This window comes from Schistocerca cancellata, chromosome 6 (genome assembly GCF_023864275.1).
Source record: "Schistocerca cancellata isolate TAMUIC-IGC-003103 chromosome 6, iqSchCanc2.1, whole genome shotgun sequence".
NCBI classification, from domain to species: Eukaryota; Metazoa; Arthropoda; class Insecta; order Orthoptera; family Acrididae; genus Schistocerca; species Schistocerca cancellata.
The window spans coordinates 71,040,093-71,059,351 of NC_064631.1; the positions used below are offsets into that span (position 1 = coordinate 71,040,093).

The 19,259-nt window shown below is 44.2% G+C and overlaps 1 protein-coding gene across 1 annotated transcript in view; it reads left to right on the plus strand.

Moving 5' to 3' along the window:
• Nucleotides 1-1,214: 1,214 nt before the first annotated feature.
• LOC126088144 (lachesin-like) overlaps nt 1,215-19,259 on the plus strand; it is a 566,198-nt gene continuing 548,153 nt past the window's right edge. The window contains exons 1-2 of the mRNA XM_049906261.1: nt 1,215-1,220; nt 1,561-1,746. Of these exons, the coding sequence (XP_049762218.1) occupies nt 1,215-1,220; nt 1,561-1,746 (192 nt within the window). The remainder of the gene's footprint in view (nt 1,221-1,560; nt 1,747-19,259) is intronic.

A 19,259-nucleotide genomic window follows, 5' to 3' on the forward strand; every position in this document is an offset into this window, starting at 1 on the left:
AGTCACAAAGTAATTTTAGTCTTTCAACATGTCGACACCCACCCTCTCCGTAATTAAGAAACAAAAATTAGACTGAAACGTCCTGACAGATTAAAACTGTGTGCCGGACCGAGACTCGAACTCGGGACCTTTGCCTTTCGCGGGCAAGTGCTCTACCAACTGAGCTACCCAAGCACGACTTACGACCCGTCCTCACAGTTTCAATTCTGCCAGTGCCTCATCTCCTACTTTCCAAACTTCACAGAAGCTCTCCGCTGCAGAGCGGAAAAATTACACTAATGACCTCAGTATTAAACTGGTGGAATACTCCCTACAGCCTAGGCCTGTCGCATTACATCACAGTTACCTGTAAAAGAGAGAGTTTCCTTTAGATCTCCACATCCAATTAGCTGAATGACGCGACAACATACAAAGGAAAGCAATGACGTGAGAAGGTTTTTGTACGATCTCATCAGACGGTTAGTAACATTTAGGCAATAAATCGTTTTAAAGTTATTACTTTAACTGTCCGTCTAATTACATTTGAATCACTTTCTCTCTACACAAAGGGGAAAAAATAACTGATCTGTTAAAAGCTTTAGGCATAAGACAACAAAATTTACTTTGTTCTTCATTCAAGACGTTAAATCAAGCAAAGAACGTAGCGTTTTAATGTTACAGTGATTCACGTAACACGATAAGGTTCTGTTATAATTTTGCATATCAGTACCATTACCTGCAGCATGTCTTTTTGAACAATTATTTCTCGTTTTATTTCATTACATAAAGACTTACATAATGTTATTCTTCAGCAAATACAGCTGACATGCCTTACTGATTTTCATGTGTAAATGGGCTCCAAACTTAATAAACTCGGTAAATCGTCGTCTTTCACGATCTGTTTATCAGTTTCTGGAAGTTGCACGCAGCTGTCTTTTACAAAATGATCCTTTCAAAAGACGCCATAATTCAGTGGTGTCCAATCTCCCTTGTGTGGAACTTGCACATGTTTCTCCAGAAATTCCGGTTATAGAGCGTATGTAACTTGAAGACACTAACAGGTTTGCATCGATTGCTGCATCCATGTGCAATGCAGCTCTCGGCCTTTTTGGTTTGTAATATAAGAGAAAAAATCTTTGGAAGTCGCAACCACACGCATTGCACAGATTATGCACACAACGACGCTCTGTCGAGTGTAGTATTGAGCTTATTATCGTACGCTACCTCGCCCAAGTATGAAGGTATGCGAAAAAATTAAAATATTTTTGTGTTCAGAGTTATTTTGTACTGAAAACGTCTTGTACAAACGTTGACGTGAAACTTGAGCTTGAATCTGCTGTGAAGTTACCGATAATTGGATTATACCTTCAGACAGGAAAGACACTGACTGTCATATGTGCATGGTATCATAGAGTGTTTAGGTTAGTCCTGTGTCCCTCGGAACTCTTGCTGACAGCAGCAGTCCCAGGTTGCAGGTCGTTGGCCGGCGGTCGCAGAGCAGACGTCGCTGGTCCAGTCCGTTGACAGGGCGGACGAGTGTGGCGCTCGACTACGGTAGCCGCGGTGTGGCACCTGTTGCAGGTGGCGTGGATCAAGGCCGACACCAAGGCCATCCTGGCCATCCACGAGCACGTCATCACCAACAACCAGCGGCTTTCCGTCACGCACAACGACTTCAACACGTGGACGCTCAACCTGCGTGGCGTGAAGCGCGAGGACCGCGGCCAGTACATGTGCCAGGTCAACACGGACCCCATGAAGAGCCAGGTAGGTCCTGCCAACGGCACACGTACCAAGCCAGCAAAGACCCCATGAAGAGCCAGGTAGGTCCTGCCAACTACATTAACCAAGTCAACAAAGATCCCGTGAAGAGCCAGGTAGGTCCTGCAAACGATACATTAATCAAGTCAAGAGAGACCACATGTAGAGCCAGGTAGGTCTTCCCAACAGCACGCCTACCATGTAACCACTGACACAGGTACATCCTTCCAACAGCACAAGACATCACAGACCCCACGAAGAGTCAGATGGGTTCTCCGAATAGTGCATGTGCACAGGTCAACACACACCCCATGAAAATTCAAGTACGTTCTCCTAACAGCAAATATGCCATGTCAACACGGACACGTCCTCCCTACTCCCTCACTGGGCACTTCTTTATTGGCTGTCGCACTACCTGGTGCTAATGGGAAACACGGCTAAGAGGAGATGTTACTTTGTGACATCACTTTTTTTACTTATACATTACTAACGTTTCCCCAAGAGAGCGACGAGCATTCTTCGCTGAATCGTGGGTGCTGAATTCTGAAACTAAATCAGTTTTTGCGTATGGGGCTCAGAAATCTTGTGACATTCTATCCTTTATCTCTCGAAATCCTTGAAATGCTGCATATTGGTTGTTCCTCTGTATATAAACTTGAATATTCTGCAGATTTAAGCGTTGAAAAGTATTCGAAATATGTACAAGGATTTACGAAACATAACCTTAAGTTCGTAAATCTCCTCCTACGAAATGTACTTGGTTTGGCAGCACTGCCTTCAAGTCATTCTTGAACATGTTATCACTTACATCTGAACAACGAGAATTCTAACCATCGTTGGAAGTGACTGCTTGTTGTTCTAAGTTCATGGAAATTTGAGGTTTGTTTTTTGTGTTAATTCAGAATAACAAATTCCTCCTACCTCGGCAAATAGTCGAAATTCTTTTTACTGTATCTGCACAGGGTTAATTCTGAAACCGCAAAACACGGGAATTTAATCCATCTATAAAGGAGTGCTACAAACGTAATAAAGCCTGCAGACCATGATAGTACTTGACCACCCCACATATGCTGCTTGTCATGTATTACAATCCTGGGGCTGGTTAAAAACTCAGCGTTACATGTTCTTTGTTGTACCCATGATTTAGCGTGAACCAATGCACAGTTATTTTTGTTTGACGAAATATATGGGATCACTTCAGAAAAAGGAAAGCGTGTAATACTCTAATTTGTCACCTGTTATATGGCCTGTATGCCACAGAGGAGAATTGCCCCTATCAGTGTCTCCTTAGAATGTGACTTCCTTCCGGATAGCCTCTTGTCACGGAGAATCATTGATGCAAGATATTTCTCTATTTTTCTCTACTGTAAAAGTGTTCTCAAGGCAAATAGCGTATTGAATTGTTGTCCGACTACTGCTTATGCTTACGAAGCGATGCTCTGGAGGCAAAATACTGCAGTTTAATCGTTAAGGAAATATTTTTAGATATGATTCTTCACGTTTCTTTCGAATTATGCTCATTTCTTTGATTCATGTGCGTACTGGCTCATCCTTTTTTTTCTTTTGGAGACTCGTTGCGAGAGTGTGTCACTTTGTGAGATATGTTTAATACGTAGTTATCGTAAGAATTTACGAAAATCATTGTTACATGAAAACTGAGGCCACTACGGAAATTTTGAAATTAAATCTGGATCAAATCAACAGTTGAATTATCTTCATTGTTTTCTGTCCTTTTAACTGACTTTTTCCTTATGTACTACTTTGATAATGTTGACCGAAATTCTGAAGGGTCAGTTGAATAGAACAGATAGAACAGCATCTGGAATAAAAGTTCTAAAATGACTATCAACAATAGTAAAACATTGGTATTGGTGTGTTGTCGGAATAAGTATAGTGATGCTGAGGGGATTGTTTTGAGTAATGCGACCCAAGAGGATAAAGACAAGTTTGGTACTACTGCAGCAAAATAACTGATAAAGGCAGAAGTAAAGTGGATTTAAAATGGAGAAGATTTTCTGATTATTAATTGAAATCCAATGTAAATTTATGTGCTATGGAATGTTTTCTGAAAGTATTTGTCTGGAGAGTAGCGTTATATGGAAGTGAAACCCATGTGGAAGGGAAGAAAGCTGAAGAATAGATGGATAGATCCAAATCTGTATCAAATTCTGGAGAAAAGATATTTGAGTCATAAGTTGACTGCAAGTTCAGAACGGTTCTTAGAACACATCGTAAGGCACCAAGATAGAGTTAGTTTGAGAATGGGCGGGGGGGGGGGGGGGGGTAGGATGTAAAAATTGCAGAGGGAAAGCAAGACTTGAATACAGCAAGCAGGTTCAATGCGGATGAGATGACGAAATCCGCACAGAATTCAATGTCTAGTGAGCTGCGTCAAACCAGGCTTCAGACTGAAGACTGCAATATTCTTTATTTACATTTTCCCAGGTATATGGGAGGAAAGGGTACATGGTAGTAGCTATTTTCTTTATTTTTATGTATCTAGACCATGTCATTGTGAGTATGAACTAGTACAATTATTCGATTATCTGGCAACAAACTGAAATAACGAAATACATCTTACGGTAGACAGTAGAGAAGACTTATTAGCACAGATTTTAGTTACAGTTAAAGAAAGACGAAGCTACGGGCAATAGTAAAACCAAATTAGATTTCCGGTCTATGGTTGAGACAGTTAAAATATGATGGTTATTCCGAAACTAATATTTCCATTTTGTTTTTGTTGACTTTGAGCATCGGAAGCAGATTATGTGTAGCACTAAATTTTGAATCTTAATGTGCTATCGGTTTCGTTGTGGTGCGACGGATAGCAGCAGCAGAAGAGCTTTCCAAAATGGCGTCTGACATCTTGGTGCCAGAATGGGCAAAATAAAACTGGCTCAAAGAAAGAGTAATGTAACTTAAGATAGCAAGCTATCATCCGTTCCAAGTAAAATAGGTTGCCTATCTTAAGGTACACGAGATATGAGAGCTACTTCTTGTTTCAACCTCCGATCGCTCACATATGGAAACTACAGTGAAAGTAAAAAATGTTTTATTTCTGACGTTTTGTACATGTGCAGTGGAGACGAGAAGATCTTTGCATCTGACTTTCGACAATGTACAGGAGGTCGAGCGGTCAGAACTAATGAGTGGGCATCCAGGGCTGCAGTTAAATGACAACACAGAAAATTAGGTAAAATAAAGGAAATATATTTCAATGTACGGTATACAAGGGGCACGGCTAGGGACGAAGTTAGTCAGTTGAGGCTAGTCTTGGAGGACGAACAACTAAACAAGTGGACAACGGAAGGGAATGCGATTCATGTTAATTTGTGTTGGAGGCCGATCAACTGGGCACAAACCCAGAGACTCTCCCTCCCAAGAAAGACTCCTATTCTACTCGAGGTCTGGGTCTGTGTTCTGCGCTGCAGAATCCTACAGGGTCCACACAGGTGACCTATATCCCACCCACGCGATTGGTTGAAACCGATGGCGTGAATTCGCTAGGGACTTCAGCAGAGGTCTCAAGGCGTCTCTTGTCAGCAGCTTTAAACGGACTGAACTGTCTCGATTCTGACAGGTAGGCAACTTGTCACGTAAAACATAACAGGACTCGCTCTGCTAGAAAACTTGTAAAGATTTGACTGCGCCTTTGAAAGAAATTTTTTAAACCAATTCGCTAAAATGTTCCTTGGCTGGCTGCCGCCCTGTACAATTTAGCTACACCTTTCAGCTACTTCTAAACACGGTCGCCACTCCGACTTAGATATATGTCATAGTGTGGTACCAAGTCTTCAATGCCCTCGTCATTTTCGCCTTGATTTCCGCCAATTCCCTACTGCAGGGGCGGGCAAACGTTGCACGCCGCTCGTGAGCACACATCGCTGCACGTGTGCTGCTCGCGTGCAATCGCCGAATGGGGCAGTGGCGACAGCCGGCAGGTTGCGGCAGTGTAGTACAAGACCAAGCCGCGGACGTTGATGCGAAGCGACCACTACGTAGTGAACGTTGTATTTCAAGAACCGGAAAAGGCAGAGTGAATCAAGGAAACGGAGACGTGGAGATTTGCTATCTTTTAAAAAGTAATGGGAGAATCATTTTTTCTTTGTGCAAAGACGTGAAAATTCGAAATGTTTAATATGTGGCAGTATTCTCGCTGGTCAGCGGAAGTTTAGAATTGAAGGCCATTATAATAAATTTCACAAGGACGAGTACAATTTATTGTCGGATTCTGAGCGGATGGGGAAATTGACTGAGCTTAAGAAGAGCGACCTGACGATATTAGATGCATCTGTCCTAGTTACCGTTGTCACGAGAGATCTACGACTTTCTCTCGTCATGTCTCTCATCTAACTGATTTAACATTTTATGGAGCACTGTTTTCAGTTTTTCAGGACGACAACAATAATAGCCCAGCGGTATGTGTAAGATATAAAATTGCGCTTAATATAATGAGAGCTGGAAAACCATTTTCTGAATTAATAAGCCTCGATTAAGAGCAAACATAAGTGTTGAAAATTTACGTAACTGTTTGCGTTTGTCTGTATGCAGAAATTTTGTTCCAGATATTAAACGTATCGTAGTTAATAGGTACTCTTTCGAACCATGATTTATTTCAAGCACTCCTGCTAACCTTATTCCATCATTCAATAAAGCAAGCTAGAAAAACAAAACGCATTACAGAGGAAGGAGCGGACAGAAGGTAAGGTGGGGAGGGGTGAGAAGCGGGTAGCCAGCTTGCCCCTGTGTGCACGCAGAACACCTGTTAACTCCACGCGTGCAAGTGCACCGCACACGTGCAGGATTCCTGCCCGCCCCTGCCCTACTGGTTTTCATATCGCCATTTGTGCCAAAATGCTGTCCTCATAGCCAGCTGTTCGTGTGAGCGAAGAGATGAAAATCAGAGGGAGCCAACTGCAGGCTTTATGGTGAGTAATCAAACACTTCCCACCGAAAACGCCGCAGTAGTGTCTGCAGTGTCCAGCCGAGAATTGTCGTGAAGAGTGAAAAGCATGAGAAGTACATTTTGCGGGGTTCCACGAAATCAGTTGAAACCCCTCAGGAGCATTTCACATTTGGCGGGAGACACTACTGTCTAGACTCCTTTGCGTGCTCATTGTGCACTGGAAATGAAAAGTGCAACGTGTTGCGATGGTAGGCCATACTTGAGACACTGCCCAATACACCTGCGCAGAGCTTAACCGAGTTTCAGTGTGGTTTTAATTTTACGACTGATCGGAGGTCGAAAAGAAAATAAGGCCTAGTATTTTCTGGGCCACTTTTATTTTTCCCAGCCTGTGGACGTCCCAACTTCTGACGTTCTCACTTCTGAATTAACAGCACCAATTGAAATCTATCGACGCTTGCTAAGATTATATGGAGACGATACAGTAGAAGTTAGTAATGTGAGGCGATAGGTGCTGCGTTGCAGTAGAGGTGAAAAGAACGTGCACGACACACGCCCCAATCGACCATGGTCACGTGCCATGCCTCATAATGAACACCTGCTCGACCGAAAAATTGTATCCAGAGCTAATTGTCGACTATAATGACTCACTGTCAGAGAACACCTGTAACTCCCACCTCCCGTCCGACTTTCAACCCATGCGTAAAGCACCTTCCAGCGTTTGATTACTTTACAAATCAGTTTACTTAATGTCACTAAGTGCTCTCATTATGAAACACTGGATGACTGTAATCTGAGCAGTTTGGAAAAGCTAGATTATCAACCATCTCAGTGTTAACGACCTCATGTGTTCTGAACTATGTGTCGTACAGTGATATAATTTTTCAGGTACATACAGTGTTATACGCAAAATATGTCGTGAAATCATTTGGTGGTAAAGAAGTAATAAATTAAAGCTTCATGTCTGATGCTGTAGTTTTACGTAACAAACTGGAAAAACGTGTTAATCGAAAAAGTTTTTTTTCTTTCTTACCTTATTATGGAGGCTGTCAGCGAGAAAAAGTTTCGAAATCCTGGGTACAGTTTGTTGGAAATCGCGAAGCGCTGTTTTCTCAGATGTTGAATGAATATCGTCTGGATAAACTGCGCGTCGTGAGCTACAATGCCTCTAGGTATGTAAACAGTTTCTACAAGTCTTATACAAGACCAAAAACATCATGGAAAAGAAATTTGTAGGGACCTGCTGGGCAAATAAGAGGGTGAAGGAGACTGTTTATCTTAACACCGTTATCACCAGAGATGAAACATGGCGTCGCACTACAAGCTGAAATTAAAATAAACCTTCGTACTGACGACATGCGAATTCTCCAACAAAGAATAAGTCCAACGCAACCATCAGCATGCAACGTGATGTGATCCGTCTCCCTGTCTTCTGGGACAGACGAGGTATGATTGATTTGAATGTCTTTGAGCTTGAAGCTACTATCAGTTCTGACAGTTACAAGACGACACCAATTGGGCTGCATGCTCAAATTTCGAGTTTTACGATAGACAAACTTCTGCTTGTAACACAGTAAAACATCAGTTTGTGACCACAAAATTCCTCCCCGAAATAGATTTACTGTCCCACAATAATCAGACTTTCACCTCTCTGGATCTATGAAAAATGTTGTTGTTGTTGTTGTGGTCTTCAGTCCTGAGAATGGTTTGATGCAGCTCTCCATGCTACTCTATCCTGTGCAAGCTTCTTCATCTCACAGTACCTACTGCAACCTACATCCTTCTGAACCTGCTTAGTGTATTCATCTCTTGGTCTCCCTCTACGATTTTTACCCTCCACGCTGCCCTCCAATGCTAAACTTGTGATCCCTTGATGCCTCAAAACATGTCCTACCAACCGATCCCTTCTTCTAGTTAAGTTGTGCCACAAACTTCTCTTCTCCCCAATCCTATTCAATACCTCCTCATTAGTTACGAGATCTACCCACCTTATCTTCAGCATTCTTCTGTAGCACCACATTTCGAAAGCTTCTATTCTCTTCTTGTCCAAACTTGTTGTCGTCCATGTTTCACTTCCATACATGGCTACACTCCATACAAATACTTTCAGAAACGACTTCCTGACACTTAAATCTATACTTGATGTTAACAAATTTCTCTTCTTGAGAAACGCTTTCCTTGCCATTGCCAGTCTACATTTTATATCCTCTCTACTTCGACCATCATCGGTTATTTTACTCCCTAAATAGCAAAACTCCTTTACTATTTTAAGTGTCTCATTTCCTAACCTAATTCCCTCAGCATCACCCGACTTAATTTGACTACATTCCATTATCCTCGTTTTGCTTTTGTTGATGTTCATCTTATATCCTCCTTTCAAGACACTGTCCATTCCGTTCAACTGCTCTTCCAAGTCCTTTGCTGTCTCTGACAGAATTACAATGTCATCGGCGAACCTAAAAATTTTGATTTCTTCTCCATGAATTTTAATACCTACTCCGAATTTTTCTTTTGCTTCCTTTACGCTTGCTCAATATACAGATTGAATAACATCGGGGAGAGGCTACAACCCTGTCTCACTCCTTTCCCAACCACTGCTTCCCTTTCATGCCCCTCGACTCTTATAACTGCCATCTGGTTTCTGAACAAATTGTAAATAGCCTTTTGCTCCCTGTATTTTACCCCTGACACCTTCAGAATTTGAAAGAGAGTATTCCAGTTAACATTGTCAAAAGGTTTCTCTAAGTCTACAAATGCTAGAAACGTAGGTTTGCCTTTTCTTAATCTTTCTTCTAAGATAAGTCGTAAGGTCAGTATTGCCTCACGTGTTCCAACATTTCTACGGAATCCAAACTGATCTTCCCCGAGGTCGGCTTCTACCAGTTTTTCCATTCGTCTGTAAAGAATTCGCGTTAGTATTTTGCAGCTGTGACTTATTAAACTGATAGTTCGGTAATTTTCACATCTGTCAACACCTGCTTTCTTTGGGATTGGAATTATTATATTCTTCTTGAAGTCTGAGGGTATTTCGCCTGTCTCATACATCGTGCTCACCAGATGGTAGAGTTTTGTCATGACTGGCTCTCCCGAGGCCATCAGTAGTTCTAATGGAATGTTGTCTACTCCCGGGGCCTTGTTTCGACTCAGGTCTTTCAGTGCTCTGTCAAACTCTTCACGCAGTATCTTATCTCCCATTTTGTCTTCATCTACATCCTCTTCCATTTCCATAATATTGTCCTCAAGTACATCGCTCTTGTATAAACCCTCTATATACTCCTTCCACCTTTCTGCCTTCCCTTCTTTGCTTAGAACTGGGTTGCCATCTGAGCTCTTGATATTCATACAAGTGGTTCTCTTCTCTCCAAAGGTCTCTTTAATTTTCCTGTAGGCAGTATCTATCTTACCCCTAGTGAGACAAGCCTCTACATCCTTACATTTGTCCTCTAGCCATCCCTGCTTAGCCATTTTGCACTTCCTGTCGATCTCATTTTTGAGACTTTTGTATTCCTTTTTGCCTGCTTCATTTACTGCATTTTTATATTTTCTCCTTTCATCAATTAAATTCAATATTTCTTCTGTTACCCAAGGATTTCTATTAGCCCTCGTCTTTTTACCTACTTGATCCTCTGCTGCCTTCACAACTTCATCCCTCAGAGCTAGCCATTCTTCTTCTGCTGTATTTCTTTCCCCCATTCCTGTCAATTGTTCCCTTATGCTCTCCCTGAAACTCTGTACAACCTCTGGTTCTTTCAGTTTATCCAGGTCCCATCTCCTTAAATTCCCACCTTTTTGCAGTTTCTTCAGTTTCAATCTGCAGTTTATAACCAATAGATTGTGGTCAGAATCCACATCTGCCCCAGGAAATGTCTTACAATTTAAAACCTGGTTCCTAAATCTCTGTCTTACCATTATATAATCTATCTGATACCTTTTAGTATCTCCAGGATTCTTCCAGGTATACAACCTTCTTGAAAACCTTCTATGAAAAATAGACAACTCGTATGAGGCCAACATTTTTCAGATTTAGATTCTGTCGACGAAGTTGGAAGATAGTGGCCAGTTTGAGGTTACGGCCGAACCTTCGACATGCCCCTGTGGGCGTCAGAATGATCAGATCGGTTGTCGTGGCCTATAGTCAGATCTCTCGCCATGGACAGACGTGCATTTAATGAAAAAGTTGCCACACCATTGCTAGTTAATGAGACAGGAATGGCTCTAGAAAACATGAAACATGGGTGAATTCACACAAGACATCATCCAAGTACGACATGAAACATTGGCCTACATTTCGGGGTGGCCAGCGGTTCTAGGAGCTACAGTTTGGAACCGCGCGACCGCTACGGTCGCAGGCTCGAATCCTGCCTCTGGCATGGATGTGTGTGATGTCCTTAGGTTAGTTAGGTATAAGTAGTTCTACGTTCTAGGGGGCTGATGACCTCAGAATTTAAGTCCCTAGTGCTCAGAGCCATTGGCCTACATTTATTCCTGTTTATTACAAGATTCTCTCCTGACGTATATGAGTATGAAATGATTACCAGATCAGTTCCGTCACAAGAAAAGCAGAGAATGAGGAAACTGTTCACTGTCGACATGGGTCCTATAAATCTAACACGTGAATGTCTTGGTAAAGACTAGGTAATTCAGATGGATGGAAAAAACTGGAATATACACACGATTTATGTGTAGTTAATTCCACGACGATTGCCTGGGCCCGCCAGAAAGAATTACATATGCAACTCACATTTCAAATTGACTTGTCATCAGCCTCCAAATGCTCCTGAAATTATTTGATTCTGAAATTTGCCTAGATCTAACAGCGTGCAGATAAACGCGTATACTCTCTGACACCTTATTTGCCAATGCTGCAGTCTCCCACCAGAGATTTTCCATGTGTGAAGCAAAGCAGCCGCCGTACTGTGCCGCATGCTGTGTGACACATCAGCTGAAGTACGAGAACCGAAGCAGAATCTTCCCTCATCGAGCACCAACAGTGTGGTCTCCCCCAAGCTACGCACTGAAGTCTGTCCTGTACCGAGAGCCGAAATGAAGTGTCCTTCCTACCCCATCGACACCTGAGTTCGTTCTCTTCTTCAGATCTGCTCAATTCTAGGACGCCAATGGCAATGGCTCTGAAAAGTACTGGCCAATTGTTTGTTAGCAAGCCAACAATCTCCCGTCCATGCTAGAGTTTTATGACGTTAACCAATCGTTACACACTTGGGCTAGAAGCTCCTGAATAATTCTGAATTTTTCTCACACTCTCCAACTTGTTCGAGGTTTCAGCCAATATGGTTTTCTGCACGTATGCACACCTCAAAAACTGTTGTCTTAAGAACCTTCAATATAGCAGCGCGTCAGCAATCGTTGGTTAATATACTAAAAAACTAAAAAACCTCCTCGATTGCGAAAAAAGCACCTAGTGTTAAGTGTTAACACAACACTTGGCCAGTAAGTGTTAATACTTAACATTAGGTGCTTTTTTCGCAATCGAGGCGGGTTTTTAGTTTTTTTAATACTGTCGTCTTAGTTTTTCCCACTCTACAATTTAGGAGGACTCGTACAACTTTGGAGTCCAGGTGTCATCCACTTCGCACAAGGTGGCGTCAGAGAGGCGGGCTAAGGAGATAAGAAATTCTGTCCACACGGCAGGCGAGCCATTTCTCACAGCATGGCTAGATGTTTGCCTGTCTCTGACTGCCCCTTTCATAGCGCTGCTGGAAACCGAGTCCTCGACGAAAAACGAAGGTTCTTTTGAGTTTGTTTGGCCCAGACACCACTGCTCTTAAAATTCGCGACTTTATACCGAGTGCAAGCGTTCGTCACGCCACGGGAAGCGTTACTACACTCCTGGAAATTGAAATAAGAACACCGTGAATTCATTGTCCCAGGAAGGGGAAACTTTATTGACACATTCCTGGGGTCAGATACATCACATGATCACACTGACAGAACCACAGGCACGTAGACACAGGCAACAGAGCATGCACAATGTCGGCACTAGTACAGTGTATATCCACCTTTCGCAGCAATGCAGGCTGCTATTCTCCCATGGAGACGATCGTAGAGATGCTGGATGTAGTCCTGTGGAACGGCTTGCCATGCCATTTCCACCTGGCGCCTCAGTTGGACCAGCGTTCGTGCTGGACGTGCAGACCGCGTGAGACGACGCTTCATCCAGTCCCAAACATGCTCAATGGGGTACAGATCCGGAGATCTTGCTGGCCAGGGTAGTTGACTTACACCTTCTAGAGCACGTTGGGTGGCACGGGATACATGCGGACGTGCATTGTCCTGTTGGAACAGCAAGTTCCCTTGCCGGTCTAGGAATGGTAGAACGATGGGTTCGATGACGGTTTGGATGTACCGTGCACTATTCAGTGTCCCCTCGACGATCACCAGTGGTGTACGGCCAGTGTAGGAGATCGCTCCCCACACCATGATGCCGGGTGTTGGCCCTGTGTGCCTCGGTCGTATGCAGTCCTAATTGTGGCGCTCACCTGCACGGCGCCAAACACGCATACGACCATCATTGGCACCGAGGCAGAAGCGACTCTCATCGCTGAAGACGACACGTCTCCATTCGTCCCTCCATTCACGCCTGTCGCGACACCACTGGAGGCGGGTTGCAATATGTTGGGGCGTGAGCGGAAGACGGCCTAACGGTGTGCGGGACCGTAGCCCAGCTTCATGGAGACGGTTGCGAATGGTCCTCGCCGATACCCCAGGAGCAACAGTGTCCCTAATTTGCTGGGAAGTGGCGGTGCGGTCCCCTACGGCACTGCGTAGGACCCTACGGTCTTGGCGTGCATCCGTGCGTCGCTGCGGTCCGGTCCCAGGTCGACGGGCACGTGCACCTTCCGCCGACCACTGGCGACAACATCGATGTACTGTGGAGACCTCACGCCCCACGTGTTGACCAATTCGGCGGTACGTCCACCCGGCCTCCCGCATGCCCGCTATACGCCCTCGCTCAAAGTCCGTCAACTGCACATACGGTTCACGTCCACGCTGTCGCGGCATGCTACCAGTGTTAAAGACTGCGATGGAGCTCCGTATGCCACGGCAAACTGGCTGACACTGACGGCGGCGGTGCACAAATGCTGCGCAGCTAGCGCCATTCGACGGCCAACACCGCGGTTCCTGGTGTGTCCGCTGTGCCGTGCGTGTGATCATTGCTTGTACAGCCTTCTCGCAGTGTCCGGAGCAAGTATGGTGAGTCTGACACACCGGTGCCAATGTGTTCTTTTTTCCATTTCCAGGAGTGTATTACACAATAGAAAACTACGCTATGTGTTCTCTTTGAACCGATTATGAAATGAAAAAGAACATTATTTGAAAAAATAACAAAAAGTTGCAATGTCCCACAACATCAAAAAACATAAAATAGACTGACCAGTGCACTGCTCAGTAATATGAAGGTCCTCGAAAAACCCTCAGGCACTCCTGAATGCGACAGAGCATGCTCAGTATGCTCAGTACCTACTCTTTGTGGGCCTCTTTAGACATATTGTCCTAGTCCTCAATGGCAGCATTCCTGAGAGTTTCAATCGTTATTGGAGGATGTTGAGGACTAGAAATCGCTCTTTTGAGCAAGCTACATGCACGCTGTTCATATCCGGTGAGGATGCTGGTCAATCCATTCTTCTGACCCCACGTCCCATCAAATGATACTGACACATACTGCGAGGAAGATGAGGTCGGGAGTTATCATCCCGTAGAGTGAACGCTTCCCCTACAGTCTCTACAGAACCACTAGAACGTTGTTTTCACTACACTGCAGCAGTCACGTTGCCTTCAATTGGAAGGAGTGGTGCTGCGCGGCCTTCATACAAGGTACCTACCAAAAATACGATTCAGCCATCGGATTGTTGGTGAAGTTCCATAGACATCGAGGGATGACTGCGTTCCCTTGATCGCCTCCATAAGCGAACAGAGTCGTCGTCAGGGTGCAAGTCTATTTGCAATTAGTCTGTGAACAACGCTTTGGTCCATTGGTGTCGTGTCCAATGTTCATGTGAAACCATCTTATACGAGCAGCCCTGCGATGTGGACGGAGTGGTGGAGTCTTGAGAGGTCTTCGTCAGTAAAACCTCCCATCATGAAGTCTGGGGTACCTGTGGCTTCTCGAAGCTCATGGCGCAGAGTAGAGTGCTTCCGGTTAGATATCGTTACATACCGGTCCTGACTTGGTGTAGTTTTGCACGGAGGCCTTAGCGATATCGATACTGCTATTGAATACGTTTCCTCGAACTTTTTCTACATTCTATAGTGCATTGACTCGACATGCTCGCACAAAAGGGTTGAAAGCTTTATTTTCAGGGCAAACAGTATGACAGTGGGAGAACCAGGTGACAAATTTCATTCATCCTTTTTATGAAACTTTACAGTTGTTATTCTTTAGACATTTTCACGTTCGTACTTAGATATTCTTGCGAATGGGCATCGTCACATGATACTGATTCATTAGTCCACCTCTTGACCGAGTGGTCAGCGCATCTGACTGCCATGCAGTGGGCCCAGTTTCGATTCACCAGTGGGTCGGAGTTTTCCTCTGCCCGGGGACTAGATACTGTGTTGTCTTCATGGTCAGTTCATTAGCATCGACATGCTAGTCGCCAAGTGTTCCGTCAGTTGAAAAGAGTTGCAACTCGGCAGCCAAACCACCTCAGGCGGGGACTGCCAGCCATCCCTTCCATACGATCAATTCATTCATTCTTTTCAGATTTATTCTCAGTCTTATCCAAATGATGGCTTAGGTGAGTATCCAAATACACTCTTTATTAGGACAATTCTTGGCAGACTATATTCACTCCTTATTTGAATAGTTTGTAACATTAAAAATATAAAAAAAACCAGAAGGCTGGCGACAGTGAATTATTATTATAACGTTCGCATTCCTAGACGGTGGGTTTCATAAAATGCCTTAGCCACCTTGCAGAAATGACAGGTTCTACCAATACTACAGTTTATAAGGATGATTTTCTCACTTTCCTAGCATGAGGGGGGGCCGGCCGGAGTGGCCGTGCGGTTCTAGGCGCTACAGTCTGGAGCCGAGCGACTGCTACGGTCTCAGGTTCGAATCCTGCCTCGGGCATGGATGTGTGTGATGTCCTTAGGTTAGTTAGGTTTAATTAGTTCTAAGTTATAGGCGGCTGATGACCTCAGAAATTAAGTCCCGTAGTGCTCAGAGCCATTTGAACCATTTTTGAACCTAGCATGAGTGACTTTGGTTTCTTTACCTCACGTCTTCTGAAGTTGCCTCATAGCTCTTGTCCTAATAGGCTTCTTCTCCATATAGCCACAGGATTCGACGAGCAAACAACAAACTGTGCAAAACTGAAGTGACAGTTTTCGAGAAAATACAGTTCTACATAATAAACTTCTCAAAATATAGGACGTCACTTGATTTTTATTCGTTAATGTTCAACAGTAATTAAGAAATGTAAGTACAAAACTGATTATGGTCGTTCATTAAACGAAATACCGTGGAAACTAACTATGTTCAGGTCACTGCAACAAGACACAGTCTAATGATTCACATAATTACAAGACGTTCAGAACTTCACACGTCCGTTCACCAAGTCACTGTTAAAAAGGACAACTTTTTCGATACTTGTCCAAAGCGCGTATTGCACATGTTCATAGCTAATTACAAGACGTTCAGAACTTCACACGTCCGTTCACCAAGTCACTGTTAAAAAGGACAACTTTTCCGATACTTGTCCAAAGCGCGTATTGCACATGTTCATAGCTGTTATTCACTGAAGAGCAAAAGGAACTAGTACACCTGCCTAATATCGTGCAGGGCCCCCGTTAGCACGCAGAAGTGCCGCCACGTGGCATGGTCTCGACTAATGTCTGAAGTAGTGCTGGGGCGGAGTTGACACCATGAATCCTACAGGGCTGTCCATAAACCAGTAAGAGTGCGAGAGGGTGGAGATCTCTTCTGAACAGCACGTTGCAAGTCATCCCAGATATGCTCAATAAAGTTCATGTTTGGGGAGTCTGGTGGCCAGCAGAAGTGTTTAAACTCAGAAAAGTGTTCCTGGAGCCACTTTGTAGCTATTCTGGACGTGTGAGGTGTTGCTTTGTCCTGGTGGAATTGCTCAAGTCCGTCGGAATACACGTGAATGGTTGCAGGTGACCAGACAGGATGCTTACGTACGTGTCACCTCTCAGAGTCGTGTCTAGACGCATCAGGGGTCCCATATCACTCCAACTACATACGTTCCACGCCGTTACATAGCGTCCGCCAACTCGAACAGTCCCCTGCTGACGTGCAGGGTCCATGGATTCATGAGATTGTCTCCATACCCGTACACGCCCATACGCTCGATACAATTTGAAGCGAGACTTGTCCGGCCAGGCAACATGTTTCCAGACATCAACAGTCAAATGTCGGTGTTGACGGGCCCAGGCGAGGCGTAAAGCATTGTGTCGCGCAGTCATCAAGGGTACACAAGTTGGCTTTCTGCTCCGAAAGCCCATGTCTATGATATTTCTTTGAATGATTCGGACGCTACACTTGTTGATGGTCCAGCATTGAAATCTGCAGCAATTTGCGAAAGAGTTGCACATCTATCACGTTCAATCATTCTCTTCAGTGGTCGTTAGTCCCGTTCTTGCAAGATCTTTTTCCTGCCGCACCCATGTCGCGGAGTTGATGTTTTACCGGGTTCCTGATATTCGCGGTACACTCATGAAATGATCTTATGGGAAAATCCCCACTTCATCGCTACCTGGAAGGTGCTGTGTCCCATCGCTCGTGCGCCGACTATAACACCACATTCAAACTCACTAAAATCTTGATAACCTGCCATTGTAGCGGCAGTAACCGATCTAACAACTCCGCCAGACACTTGTTGTATTCTATAAGCCGTAGCGCCGTATTCTGCATGTGTACATATTTCTCTATTTGAATACGCATGCCTATACTAGTTTCTTTCGCACTTCACTGTAAAACTTCTGAAGAGTTTTTACATAGAAACATTTTCAGAGGTACTGTTACTTGCAGCGAATAGTCATCGGTAACGTATTCCACATGACCGCCCCAATGCGTTTCCCTCTCTCGTACCCAGTATAAAACTCATAGTGAATTACAGTAACAGATAGGTGCGTGGTTATTGAGTGCGCACTCCTGATAAATCGATTGTTTGAATGAACTGACATTTTTGTACGAATTATAGAAAAGAGGGGAAAAACATTCATCAGAGTTTCACATAGGGTATATTTCGCTTCCATCAATAACAACTAAGTGAAAATATTCTTCTCATCAGCAGCAGATCAGTCGTCCAAAACAACACCTAAACGCCGGGGCCCAACCGAGACTCACTTCCCATTAGACGACACGACACAGCTTCTGTGCACCGAATCACAACGTAGCTCCCACACACCCCAACTCGCAGAAAACTGGAACACAGAGAGACCGCAGAAAACACTGCAAACATCAAACAAACATCAATTAATATAAGAGATCAGTAATATAAATTTAAAAAACCAGTAAGTGCTACTAATAGAAGTGCAGCAGTATCAATGTTGTAAAACATTTAACTAAGAAATTTACACAAATCCAATGCTGAAAATATTGTATCAGAACGTTACACCCTCATAGTTTCCCAAACAATATTTCCACACAAGATTAAGACCAACAGTGTGTACAAAGATAAAATGGAGAAATTTCAAGATAATATTACGTTATTCAAATGCACAACTTCAGCACAAACTAGGTTTTGTGCTCCTTAATTTCCTTGCATAGGTCTGCAATGTATCTGAATTGTTTAAGTTTGGTACGCAGCAAATTACAACTAGACTGCGACCTAATATCTTCAATAGCTTACAGCCACTACGTTTTTCGGAGACGCTGATTTCCTTAAAGGAAGTATTGACTGCTGGTCTCCTACCGGTCACGCACCTTGCCGGCTGGTCTTATTTCATCAACAGATACACTAGACCAACCCATCAACCCACAAATGACAGTCGCAACAACGCAAATAGTTCCACAAAACGAAGGCACCATAACCACCTACACATCCAGTGGAGAGAGATGTTCGAGATGGTCTCGAGGAAATGGTCTGTTGGAGAAAACAGGTACCAGAGCAAGGCGACGAGCAGCGCCCGGCGTTGACATCAGGCAGGGGCATCACTAACTAGCGACCGTCCTGCAAGGTAGACCGACCGGGCCGCTGTTGGCCGAACCCGTGTCTTTTTCTCCTTCGTCCACTGAAGCACGAGTCCGACGACCAACTCCCCTACCGCAAATACCCGCCGCCAGATCACAACAGGGGCAAAGATCGTAGTACAGCCGGGTAACCGATAGCACTGCCAAAGAGCTGGTGTGCCAGAAAAGGCGCACCACGGCTCACATACGGTGATTCCAAAACGATCGGCAGGACAGGTGCGGCCACATACGTGTGGCATACGCTGTTGGAAGAATTTAGTGAGATTTTCAGATCTAGATCTGCTGAATGCCTGTTATGTCAATCTCCGTTTGAGAAACAAAGTTGCAGTCAGTAGTACATAATCAATTCTCGTCGTCGAGGTTTTCCAGTGTCCTGAAATAAGCCCGGTACAGTTCAGGATATTTATAGGATCGCCCACTATACGAGGTGCATTC